This window comes from Castanea sativa, chromosome 5 (genome assembly GCF_040712315.1).
Source record: "Castanea sativa cultivar Marrone di Chiusa Pesio chromosome 5, ASM4071231v1".
Taxonomy (NCBI): domain Eukaryota; kingdom Viridiplantae; phylum Streptophyta; class Magnoliopsida; order Fagales; family Fagaceae; genus Castanea; species Castanea sativa.
The window spans coordinates 8,625,596-8,639,165 of record NC_134017.1 but is presented as its reverse complement, the minus strand read 5'-3'; the positions used below and the strand labels follow the sequence as shown (position 1 = coordinate 8,639,165).

Genomic DNA, 13,570 nt, shown 5'->3' with positions numbered 1-13,570 from the left:
CAGATTTCATTTATAAGGGAGGGATAAAGAACCCATGCTTTATCCTATGATTCACATCCTCTTCAGAAAATTGAACATTTACCATAATGTAAAAAGGCATATAGTACTCTTTTTTTTTCGCAGGGAAAGGCAAACAATCACTATAATTCCAACCACTATAAAGACATCTGTAGACAAATAACTAATGTAAAAAGTAATTGAGCGGATTAACCGAAATCAGTTTTTAGAAAAGGAAATTACTCACTAGTTTTCTTTCTGGTTCCAATACACTGTTCAGTCTTTCAAGTACACTATCATCAGCCAAGGAAATTTCATCCACAAGGAATAAATCACCATCTTTCATTGCTTGTACAAGAGGCCCATCTTGCCACATAAAAATGGTCTGCCATTTCTGATGCAGATTAGAGAGTTCTTCTATCATATTTTCAAAATCCATTGTGGCATCAGAACCCAAGGCAATGCCTTGTTTGTAATGAGCTATCATTTTAGTCAGCTGATCAAGAGTCGAAGAAGCTTGACTAATATCTGAAGAAATGGTCTAGAGCAAAAGACTTGTTTAGAATATTATGTGTACCATAAACATCAACAATCCGGCCTTGATACCAAAATGTTACTATGTATATCATCAACGAATAAGATGAACAATAAAATACTTACAGATTCTAGAGGATGGCGGATAAAAGCCTCCAACGTCATCACCTGTTCCATTATTTCTTTATATTTTGCAATCAGTCTCGATCTCTCTCGAATAGGATAAAATCCCTATTAAACAATTCATAAGTAGTTAATTCATAAAAATTAAACACTTCCAAAAGATTTTCAAATGACATTCAAGCACACAAATAGAAATTAAACACCACAGATGGTGATAACCAACCCCAAGAAAATCAGATGTCTCAGTGTATTGATGGCAATTTAGTATGTGCAATTTCAAGCCCAAATCACTACTCAGTAATTGACAGACAGTGGTCTTCCCACCCCCCGTTTCACCAACAAGTAGCACAGGTTCTTTTAATTCATAGCAACGCTTAACAAGAAAGAACAGTCTCCACATACTTTTAGTCCAGATGACACTGCATTGAAGGGATACATTAGTTGTAGTGAAATAATTGTAAGATTTAAAACAAGCTACCAAACAGTGTCAAAAGCTACAGTCTGAGGCTCTGAGCTCATACTTTTGGAAAGTCTCTGAAACCTCTGCACCGTCACAAGGTCTGAAAGAAGGGTTCCCAGCAACCGTCCCCTGAACAAAAAGGAACACAAAGAAATTAGGTTCATTATTCAAAATTACTATATAAATCATTATTGTTCTTTAATAATACAAAAAAGTAGGAAGTAGCTTGACTTTCTGTCCCACAACGCAAAAGAAATTTAGCATGCACAAAACCAGTATTTTTTGTGGAAAGCACGTACATATGAATGCATGGAGATGTAAAACAATATGCCTATACATAATACACAATCAATACACATACAAGAGGACCAACAGATAATAAGTATTATTTTATTATTATGAATATCACGCAACAGTTGCACTGCCACTGCCAATGCACACCATACCTGCTTGTACAATTCATCTTTGGCAAGTTTAACTCTGAGATGCCTCTCCAAAACTTCTTGGACAACACACTTCTCATCCTCATCTCGCAACCTTTCAGCTAGAAGATAATAGCCATCTCTAGCCAAATCTTCGTAAGAACTCCCAAATTTCTTGAAGCGATGAGCCCAACGGAACAAATCTCTTGGAGTAATAAACCCATGCTTTCCTGCAAATACTTTGCTCCTCTGCCTGAGCAACTGCAATTCCTTCATGACATCAACCATCTTCTTAGCATAACTTTCAGGGACTTTACACCTCTCCTCTAATATTGTGCTCAACTCATTTTCTGGGATTTCATCCACATGGATCTCCACAAAACGATTGCGAAATGCTCGAGATAGCATTTTGCGCCCACCATAGAAAGTAGGTGGATTTTGAGTGGCAAAAAGCATGAAATCTGGATGCGCTCGGATAGTTTCCTGCAGTTCAGGCACAAAAAGTTCTCTGTTGTCATCTAGCAATCTATTCAAGGCTTCCAGCACATCAGATGGGGCCAAGTTAAGCTCATCCAAAACTATCCAATAACCATTACGTACAGCCTTAACCAATACACCTTCATGAAATACAAGCTTTCCACTAGCATCAGTAATGTAGGAACCCAAATATTCCTGCAAATCAGTGTGTTCATGATTATTGATCCGTACAAATTCGTGATCAGTTATCGCAGCTAGATACTGGACAAGGCTAGTTTTCCCGCTAGACGTGGGTCCCTGTAGAAGAACAGGGTACCTTTTAATAAAAATTGCGCGTGCCAAGTTGCTAAGATGCTCCTTAACACTTTTTGTTAAAACATAGTTCTCCAAACCAGACTCGGATTTCTCTTCTTTTTTTATAATCAACTTGAATTTTTCTTTTAGGTTTAAGTAACCATCAAAAGGCACATGTGGAGGCATATTCCTCCCCAACAAATATGACAAAATCATTTGGTTCATTATCTCAGTGCTGGGGCCATCCAAAAGAGTGAGAAAAAACATACAGAACCCATCATATATTGCTTTGGGAAATCCAAACTCCCTTTCTGCTTTCCTAGTATATTCTAATGACCGATAGAGAGACCGTAAACTGTATTGTGGTTTCTGGTTAGCCCCATCTTGCAGCCTGTCTTCTGACTCCTTTTTGGCTGCTTTGTAAAAGCGCACAATTTTGTTCACTAATTCTCGATTACTTTTGCTGTCATCCATAAACTGATTAATAAATAGAGTCAAATCTTTGTCATCCAACACATCATCAACAAAGTACTCTGTAAATCTACTCCTCAAAGAAAAGGGCAAATCCCGCTTCCCAGCATCAGTTGCAGGATTCATGCAAGCAAATATACGAAAATTAGGATGCCGTTGTATATAATTGACATCCCCTCTTTCAGCTAAACAAAGTGACCCATTTTCTCCTTCAAGAACACCAATAACTCTCTGCAAAGTCTCTGGAGGTGCCAAATTCACCTCATCAAGCAAAATCCACTCGCCATTTCTAAGTGCAGTAACAAAAGCTCCTTCTACAAATGAAAACATCATGCCCGATGAAGCACCAATTTGCCCACGGGCAGTTTCAAGCTTCAATGAAAAATTATCCCAAGCTTTGTATCTTTCTTCATTCAAAGGTTTCTTCCGCTTTTTACCAGACCTTGATCTTCCCTCTTGAACAAACTTATGGAAAGAATCAACACCCTTTTGAAACCCAGCTAGTAACATTTTCCAATTCTTATTACTAAGATGCTTTTGTAAATGGGCTAGAAAATCAACATTGACCTGAAAATCAGCATACAATGGCACAAGTTAGCTTCAGAGACTGTAAAACATAAGACAAGCAAGCATATCTGCATATGAAACTTATGGGAAGAAGAAGGACGGAAACCTTCATGGAGAATGTCTTAGAGAATAGATCTTCAAACTCCTTATAAAGGGGGAAGCATACGAATTGCGCATCCATAGGCTTAAATCCACCTAATAAATCAGCAACATCACTTTGCTGACTTAAGTTCTGCAACAAAAGACAAATTAATTGTTGGTCAATATTGTCTGGAAGAGGTGCCCTGTATACAATGATTTATATTGGGAGAGACAGAGAGAGAACATACCAAGACAGTAAGTTTCTGGCCAAGTTTCGTGGCCAGATACTGCACAAGTGTTGTCTTCCCGGTACCCGTTTCACCAACCAAGAGAACAGGTTCATTAAACTTAACAGAGCAAGCTATTCTCTCAAGTACATGCAAAGAACTACGAATCTCAGCAAAAGGCTTCTTTTGGCTGTGTAACTACAAAATTCACATGGAAGTATCAAATAAAAAAGCTAATATGAAAGTAAACTAAATCAAGACAACATCAAAATGACTCCCACTTACAACCCTTTGAGTGCGTTGAAGAACAACTCGACCAATTTTCAAATCTGTATGCAATTCCTGCAGTTCATTTCTAATCAAATGAGATGCTGAATATGCCACCTAATCGAAAAGAAATTTCACCAGAATTAAACCACAAACATAACCTGAATCATAGGTTTACTATGAGGATATAAACTCTCTGCTACTGAAGCTGGCACTGCCCACATCTTAGCAATGTCTTTCATGATAGTCAACCGGTTTTCAGCTGAAGTTGAAAAGGCCGCAAATATATCAACAGCCTGGGAACATAAAACAATGCTTCAGTTGCCACGAGAGAGTATTTTATCACTTGACCCACAGAGGAAAGAAGAAGAAAAAGAAGCCAGAGACATAAGAATAAGCCAAACCTCTTGATATATGCAATTACACTCATAAGCTGACAAACCATCTCCACTGAAGCTAAAGCCTAAACCTAAGATTCGCTTGCACCATTTTAGAAGATCCCTGCCATTAAGAATCAATAGCTTCAGTTATAACATTCCAAATGAAGTCAACATGCAAATTAGCAACGATAACAGCTTTAGATACCTCAATGAGAATCTGCAGAGATAACTAACAGCAGAATTTCTGGGGTGGAATCCAGCTAGTTGATGTACAGGAGAAGAGTTAACCCTTTCAAAGGTTTCTATAAGAGAAATCATTCAATACATAGGTAAAAACCATCCTATATGAAGCTATTAATTCACAACATATATAACCCACCTATGAGTTTCTCAGAAATTGGCTCTAAATTTGGATACCAGGCTTTTATTATATTTTGCAAGTCTTCCTTACTTGGAGGCACAATCATCACTTTCCTCCAAAAAACACCAAGTTTTCCACCTGCTACCAAAGAAAAGCATCTTCTAATTCATATGACCAACACAATTTTTTTTTGTACATTTATATAATATTAATAATAAACACAATAGACACTATAAAAAATAAAATACTATGAAGGGGGAAAAAGATTGATTTACATTGGAAGGCAACAGGTAGGGTTTGGTGAATTTCTTCAAACCCATTCCCACCATGCCAATCAAATAGCCATTAGGATTCCTGTTCCATAACCAAGAGAAGACTACATTTATCCCACAATGAACTCTTCATCACCCCCCCCCCTCACCACCCCATTTGATAAAGCAACAGATTGGGTTTACAGTAATTAACATGGAACTGGGAAAACCAAAATGATGGCATAATCATAGTGTGGTTGGAGAAACAATATCTTCTTTGAAAGACTAAGGTTAAGCCCAAGAATAAGTGTACTTGATAATTAATTAGGTTTTTATATTTTATTTGGTTTTTAAAGTCAATGGTATTTTAGTAACTCAGTAATTGTTGGGTGTGGGTCATAGTTTTGGGCCTAGGGTTTTATTCATAGGTGTGTTATTATACTCAAACAAAGGGAAGTTGATCAATAAAATATTGAGAGAATTGAGCCACATTGGCCTTATCGCTCTTTTCTTCTTTTCTTTCTCTCTTTCCTGCCTCCCAGGTTCAGTCACATGTCTTGGTGCTTACTCTTCCTTAAAGATAGTTCCTTGTGCGTGCTATTGGGTTTCCATTCCTTGCTCACACCAGATAAGAAGGCAAGGATCTGAAAGGGAGTGCCATAGGCACAACCTGAACCATCAGTATGGTAGCCAGAGGGGGGGGGGGGGGATGGAACCCTTTCATGAGGCAAAGCAAGCTTTGATTACGCAAACCAAGGCCTTTGCAATAGGCCCAGTGATTGGTAATAGCCAAGAGAAGAAAGACCATATAAGACAGAATGATCTACAGTCCAAAGCCCTCTTTGCAACCCTAAATCAATTATTTTCTCTTCCCTATAAAATACCCTAGTCATTCTTGAAACTTAACCCTTCTTTCTAAAGGTTCTAAACCATAAATTCACAAATCCTCTTAACCCAAAACCTACCACAGGTAATAATTCATAAGAAAAATATTGCAATGAACTGAAGAATAACACAAAATATTGTCAATTGAAGAATCTTTGCATAAAGGATTTGGGAGCAGTTATAGAGGCAGTTCTACAGAAACCCAAAAAATATCTTGTAAGAATTTTACAATAATTCCAAAAACCCTCTATGCAGCCCAAATCTGTTCCATAGAAGGATTCTACACTTACCAGATCCCATATCCAATGGGAATTAGTCATAATAAAAATTGGAGACGTGTACACAAAGTCCAAGAATTGCAAAGAGTAACACACCTTCTGAACTGCGTGATATATCGAATCTAGAAGTTGAAATTGTGGAAAATAGTCGAAAACTTTCTGCCACCGTTATTTCCTGCAAATGTAAGAACAATGCTTCAACATTAAGGCACTACATATGTTTTATAAATTCAATTAAGCTTAAAGCGAAGTACATTAGACTATGGGGTTGTAAAACAATTCATGCTGAAAAAAACCAAATAAGTAAACATTCAACTGGAATCATGAATCAAGAGAACAAAAAAATTGTGAATAAAGCAGAAGGAAAAAATGACAAATCCATTATTGAAGCAGACACCATCCTCAGAAGCCTATCTTTCTCTTCTCTGTTTTTTTTTTTTGGTGGGTGGGTGGGTAGGTAATTTGCCCAAGCGTACATGATAATTGTGACTTTTGACCCTAATTATTTCCCTATTTATTGTGACTTGCACTACTTAGGTTACTTGTGAAAAAAAATATCATGCAATTATGAAGATTAAATTAACAAGCAAAATAAAAATATATATATATAGTATATAATATACTCACATAAACAGCTCCAAGTAGACAACAATTACAATTACCATTACAAGAGTTGAGTGGCATACATACTACTATGGCAACACTAAGTTTGATTCAAGCACAGTTTATGTAGCATTGGGGGTTACCATCTTAGATTAAGCACAGCCCTACAGGACTTTTCTAAAGCAATAAAAAGACAAGCAGTTACCTCCCCATGCCCATTTGAAAATGATTTTGCACCTTCCAGCAAAGGTAGTATGATGGATTGCACATCAGATGGTGCTTTGTCAACATCCTCAAATACAACCCAAAATCCATTCTGAACAGCCTGTGGAAAAGAAATTTTGAGGTTACTGTACATAAAGATATCCAATTTTAAGGTATTACACAAATATGTATCTCTATATATTTATGTAAGCTTAAATGAATTCTTTGTAAAGAAAACAAACCTGGGTAAGTGACCCGGGCTGCCATCTAAATTCACCGGGTTGCTCTGTACAAACATAACTTCCTGTTAAGGTTTTACCATCAAGTTGATCATCCATGTGGATAGACAGAACTGTGGAACAGAGAGCAACAGAGAGGTTTTAGAGGTTTTTCCTTTTTTGAATAAATAATAAAATATATATTGAAAAGGACAAAAGAAAGGCATAACTAAGTACAAAGAAGTACACAAAGGCGAACAGCCAAAAAATTTCAAAAATAAAGAAGGAAGAATTATACTTGTTTGTGCGTGCAAGCACTTGTTTTTGTATCTAATATTTGAAACAGATAAGCTAATTAACAATTAGGTAATGTAGAATGAAATTTCTTAAAATCATAAAAGATTATGGACATAAATCTTCTTCAAGACTAATATTATCCATTAAAACTAGGGAAAATTACACTTTTCCACCCTAAACTATACCCCATTTACACTTTGCCCCCTAAACTATCAAAATGCACGATCAACCCCCAAATAGAAAACTTTCTAACACTTAAAACCCCTGCCATTTGTTTTGTTGTTAAGCTAAAGGAATTTAGCATTAAAATACCAATTTATCTCTCTACCATCTGTTTTTGATAGGGGTAAATTGGTATTTTAATACTTAATTCTGTCATACTTGATACCAAAATAAACGGCAATGGGAACATTGAAAAGAGTTATAACTTTCTGGGATCAATCATGCCTGTCTATAGTTCAAGGGCAAAGTGTAAAATGGGGCATAGTTCAGGATGGAAAAGTGTAATTTCCTCTAAAATATGAGATCAACATACAACAAGTAAAGAATTTACAATAATTTCTTTGTCATATTATGTTTTAAACAATACCAAAACAAAATTACCAACTAAAAATACAATATGAAAACAAAATCACATGCATGCTATTTCTTGTCAGCAATCGTTTTGCCATTGCCAAATACATATAACATCCACACTACATGTGACATGTTATAGTGACTCACAATTCAATATTGAAATCTCCCCTCAAGAGTTTTTATTGAGAAGTTTATATTGTTTCCCTACTGCTTTTCTATAACATTGAAACAAACAATGTTGACATGTTACAGGATATAAAATTTGATATACACCACTATATAAGAATCTAAATTCATAAGCAACAACATAAAGAATGATGCATGATAAGAAATTACTTCGCCAGGAATAGCCAACATAAACCTGCTAAATGACTTCCTACAGAAATAAGTTTAGAGAAGTTCAGTCTCACTATTCTGGCGCACACATTAAATTCTGAGTGCTTCAAATTCAAGTACTGGGCTTCTGGAACCATATTCATTAGGGCATCAAACCCAATGAGGGACTCTTCTTTTTATTTTTTACAAGTTTTTGGGGAGTGTCTATTACACACACACACTTGCACACATAGTACACACCCCAAAAACAAGGAAAATCGTGACTTCAAGTCACAATTTCGAAGTTTGAAATCATCAATTGAAGTCACAATTTCCCTTGTTTTTGGGGAGTGTGTGTACTATGTGTGCATGAAATGATGTGCAATTGACATTTCCTTTTTTATAAAAGTAAAAGAGTTTTATTTAAAGAATATGAAAAGTATGTACCCAAGCATACAAGGTGTATACCTGGGTAGCAAACAACAACCAGACAAAAACTACAGCAATCAAGAAATTCCACCATATTAGGAAAAAATTAAAAATAAAAATAAAAAATAAAAAAAAGGCCAATTAATGGAGCTATCCAGTCATACAAAGATGGTAATAGAATCATTTTCAGTTCTGGAGGAGTTTGGTCATAATAATTTGGGTCCTTTTTTTACTGTCCACTCCTCTCCTATAGGGAAAAATAAAATCCAACAAAACTAACCAAGCTGAACTAAACTGAACAGACCTGAGGTAAAACAGTACCAAATATGCTCACAACTAACCCCCTGAACCAGAGTCACCAGACATAAACAAATGGGTCAAGCACAACGAGTCCAAGGAAAACCAAACTTCAATTACATAGTAGAGCATCCAACCCAAAAGCACAAGCTAATTGGTGGAGAAGCCAAACTAGAACATACCCCCGTAACCAAGCTCACACAGCCAATATTAGACACTTTCTTTCATAATATTTAGATCTATTTCCATACAATGCTATAAGCAGGATAAAATGAAAATTCACTTCCAAAAATAAATATATCTAATGAAATAAATCCAAAAGGTAAAACAGAAGTCCAAATGAACCGACTGCAAGTACAAATTGACTCCCACTCAAAAATAGTCATTTACGAAGAGTTTTCCAAACCACTAGTGGAAAGTCAGAAAGAATTTAGCAAACCCTAAGGTTATATCATTGTATGCATGATGTGTTCAATTAAACTAAAGAATGGGGAAGAAAAAAAAGGACATACCTTGGTTCCTACTATCCTGGGCCAATTTGTGAATAAGAGCAGATTTCCCAGTGCCAGCAGGACCATATAGAAGAACAGGCCACTTTTGACTTACTGCCAACATAACCATCTCAAAACTTTTTTTCACAGCAGATGTCAAAAAGAACATATTTCCAACTGATGTATCCTCCCTGAATATATAAAATAAATGATCAAATGTGAACACAAAAAAACAACAGAACTATGAAGTAGGTGACACACTATCAAAAATATTTTAGGTTGGGGCAAGCAAACACACACACACCCAAATTTATACTAAAGAAAAATTAGAAATACTAATGCACATGTTGCAAACAGATTCCAAAACCTTTTTTTAACAAGAAAAATAAAAGATCATTTCTAAATCCTACCCTGTAGCAAGCCTTTTACTCCGAGTTGGTGGTTCAATCTCATCAACCTGTGAAGAGGAAATGGCCTGAGAACAAAGGCCAGAAGAGTAAAGACAGTTCTCTTGGCTGAAATCCATGCTTCTGCCAGGGGAACTCAACTCATTTTGTTCAGTTGACTTAATATACAAACCAGCCTTCTCCAGTGATGTATCTTGACAGAACTCCTTCCAGCTGAAAATGGCAAGAGCAAAATGAATATAAATAAATAAATATATATAAGCTGTTTAAATTTTAATTTGAGAATTAACAATTTGCTCAAAGAGTTAAACATAACCAACCGCAAAAAACATGAGAATGCTTCTGTGGCCCCAATACTGAAATGTGGAGTTGGTATGTGGCTCGTTTTGAGAATGACCAATAGTATCTGTATCCCACACCATTTAATGTCTGCAATAACAGTGTTATCTGCAGCACTGCTGCTCAGGTCAGGATTGGAGGTCTGCTTTACAAGATCCAAGAAACAGGACCAGTTCCAGTTCCTAAGTTTAGAAAAGATTTCTGAATCCACAAGGAGGAGGCGGTAAGATGTCCGAGCAGCACATAATATACGAGTTCCAACCTGAAAAAACATAATATAATTCAAATGTAGAAACAAAAACAAAAAATTGCCCATGAAATAATTATTTTTTTTCTTGAGCGAGAGAGAGAGAGAGAGAGAGACAAAAATTAATGGCATGTGCTGCTCAAAACAATACCAACATTGATTCCTTTGAGAAAGTTCAATTAACATACCTTGCCACACAGCCAAGGATTTTTTCCTTCCTTTGAAATGCGCTCAAAAGGAGGGGGAGCAAATTCGAAATATTTTAATATAGACCTGCACCAAGTAACCAGAACATATTTAGTGTAAAAGCATAAAAATAAAATTCCTCAAACTAAAATCAAATATCCAATGAGCAACCTTGTAGCACATCCAAAAACATTCAAATATCAAACAGTTGAGAAATTGTGTAGCAAAATGCATACATAACTCAACCAGATATAAATAGCCACTGCCTGACCTATATCATTTTTTCACTTCTCTAAACTCTAGGATCTATCTAGAGGGTTAGCCTTTGCCATAAAAAGGAGGGTGAAATTTTTAATTATGTGCAATGGTTAAAGAATTACACAAAAAGCACGTCAGCTTACCCCAATAAAAAAGGAGCCAAGTCAAGGGCGCGACAGAAGGCCAAGCAAGCAAGCTCATGAAGATCGAGACCCCTCCCAGCTTGATTGTAGTGCTCAATTACCGAAACAACTTCATTCAAATCTTCCTCTTCTTCGACCTCCACTGACATGTCATTCGCATTGGACTTGTCCAAATGCCGAAGCAAGCCCACAGCTTTGTTTACTATCTTTCTGGCTATCGGGCGAAAACATCCCATCAAAGGAATGGTATAATTTGGGTGCAGAAACACCTCCCCCAGCACCTTTACCACCTCTTCTTCTGTCACAATGTCTCTCTGCACAAACCCAAATGAAAAAAAAAATGTAATACTAAAACAAACAAACAAAAATCATTCAAATAAAAATTTTCAATTAGTTCAACTAGCTCTCTCTTTGAGTTATTCCTAAGTAACCAAAATCCCATATTGATGTCCAAAATTCATCTTATTCCAGCCAAAACCAAAAAACACAAAATTTTGAACTTTACATATCTCCAAACCTCAATTTAGCTAAACCCCACAATTTCTCCAACCCAAAACAAAAGGCAGCAAAATTTTGCAATTTTCTCAGCAACCAAACAAAGAGAGAGTTACCTCATTAGCAAGCGAATCAAACAGCGGGAAAGACCGAAGCTCTGGGCAACGATCAAGGAACCTTTGGAGTGAAAATTGAAGATTGAAACTACCGTCCATGGCCATTGTATTTTGATCACAGTGCCTTCGTGTATGTATATATATATATTGAGAAAACAGATATGTATTTGTTTGTATAAACTACAAAAATTTCACAGACCAGAAGCAGAAGCGATTTGAATCAAGCTCTGGTCTTACTGGTTCCAACTTTCAATTTCGAATGTGAAAAGTTAGGGTTTAAGGGTTTCCTCTTCTTTCAGGGGTTCTTCTAGGGTTTTAGAGCGAATATTTAGGGTACAAAGTGATTTTCATTTTGTGTATTATATATAGGGGGCTTGGCTGGCTTACTTGACGACGTGGCTGTGAAGTCAAGGATTGGGTTTGCGTTTTTAACGAGAGAGCACTTTTAATAAGATCACGTAAAGTCGAGATTTAAACTTGCTACTTTTTGACATCACGTTATCTAAATTAAGCTCATTATTTTTCTTTATTCCCAAATTATCAAAGTAGTCATCACCATACTGCACAACTTTTTTTTTTTTTTTTAAGGTAGGCTATATATTTGATCTCTATTCTATACATCATATTTTAATTTAGTCTCTAACATTTTAGTACTGCATCAATCTAGTCTATTCCATTATTTTTTAGATGAAAATTGATAACGCGGCTAATGGCCAAAATAAAGAATTAGCTTTCATCACAGATATAACAGCAGGAACTAAATTAACACGACATTGAAAAATTAGGAACCAAATTAACACAATTAATATGTTAGAAACCAAATTAAAATATGATGTAAACGATATGGACCAAATATGTAATTTATCCTTTTTTTCACATTGTCCTGAATTGGAATTATATTGTTTGTTCTAATTGAATTTCAAAGAATATATAAAATTTAAAAAAAAAATAAAGAAACCAAAAAATTACTTTTATATATAGAGATATAAGGATGTGTTTAGATACCGCTTATTGCTAAAAACTGAAAACTGAAAACACTGTAACAAAATAATTTTAAATATGTAAATAGTTCCATGAGACCCAGTTTTAAAGTTTTTTTTGCTGGAAAAAGTACATGCAGTTTGTGAACAATGCACGGAACCTACTTTTTTTCAGCAAAATGCAAGAACGCACAAAAAACGTGCTTTCCAAACACACACTAAGTATAAACTAGTCAAAATGCCACCTTTTTTAAGATAAATAATACCAACGCACACCCTTGGTGCGTTGGTTATTTCACAAGTATTAGTGTTTGTGGGGTGTGGTGGGCAAGAGTCGGGGTTCAAGTCTCTAGGAAGGAGTTTCATACACATATACACTTAGATTAGGCTAGAGTAGAAATTTTATCTTGTATAAAAAAAATATATATAAATAATTATTTGATTGTTGAATTGTCATGATTTTTTTAATTATGTTTGCATATGAAATGTGCATGTATACGTAATTTATGGGCAGTGACTTGAATTTGTGGCCAATTGAATTTGTGGCCAATTAGTGGTTGTCATACCATTGTTACACCCGCTAAACAAGGACGAAATTAAAACTTGGAGTTAGGGAGTGACTCTGCTATTGGTTACGTACAATAACTCTAGCCTTCAACTTAGCTATTTAAACACTAAGGGTTTTTTATTCGGTCTTTGATATGTGTGTTTGCTGCTAGGTAAGGACAAAATTAGTTTGCTAAAAAAATTTTAAAGGGTCGGGTTATTTGTTTTAGGTAAAATTTATTGGTTAGGCTAAATATTTTTTAGTTTTTCTATTAGTAATTTTTGTTGTTGCACTAATTTTTTTAAGCTTGTATATTTTGTTTTAGATTTTAGATCTATACATTTTTT

The 13,570-nt window shown here is 35.5% G+C and overlaps 1 protein-coding gene across 3 annotated transcripts in view; it reads right to left on the bottom strand.

Moving 5' to 3' along the window:
- The window catches only part of LOC142633381 (midasin), a 39,984-nt gene extending 27,955 nt beyond the window's left edge, over window positions 1-12,029 (bottom strand). For all 3 annotated transcript variants that reach the window (XM_075807613.1, XM_075807615.1, XM_075807614.1), the window contains exons 1-21: window positions 11,697-12,029; window positions 11,086-11,399; window positions 10,687-10,771; window positions 10,233-10,513; window positions 9,916-10,125; window positions 9,527-9,696; window positions 7,125-7,234; window positions 6,884-7,003; window positions 6,172-6,250; window positions 4,680-4,799; window positions 4,506-4,602; window positions 4,325-4,421; window positions 4,082-4,216; window positions 3,939-3,995; window positions 3,675-3,851; window positions 3,452-3,577; window positions 1,561-3,345; window positions 1,176-1,243; window positions 878-1,073; window positions 658-762; window positions 245-538 (exon numbers count right to left, since the gene is read on the bottom strand). In XM_075807613.1, the coding sequence (XP_075663728.1) occupies window positions 245-538; window positions 658-762; window positions 878-1,073; window positions 1,176-1,243; window positions 1,561-3,345; window positions 3,452-3,577; window positions 3,675-3,851; window positions 3,939-3,995; window positions 4,082-4,216; window positions 4,325-4,421; window positions 4,506-4,602; window positions 4,680-4,799; window positions 6,172-6,250; window positions 6,884-7,003; window positions 7,125-7,234; window positions 9,527-9,696; window positions 9,916-10,125; window positions 10,233-10,513; window positions 10,687-10,771; window positions 11,086-11,399; window positions 11,697-11,801 (4,731 nt within the window). In that variant the 5' untranslated portion in view covers window positions 11,802-12,029. The remainder of the gene's footprint in view (window positions 1-244; window positions 539-657; window positions 763-877; window positions 1,074-1,175; window positions 1,244-1,560; window positions 3,346-3,451; window positions 3,578-3,674; window positions 3,852-3,938; window positions 3,996-4,081; window positions 4,217-4,324; window positions 4,422-4,505; window positions 4,603-4,679; window positions 4,800-6,171; window positions 6,251-6,883; window positions 7,004-7,124; window positions 7,235-9,526; window positions 9,697-9,915; window positions 10,126-10,232; window positions 10,514-10,686; window positions 10,772-11,085; window positions 11,400-11,696) is intronic.
- Between the last annotated feature and the right edge of the window lie 1,541 nt (window positions 12,030-13,570).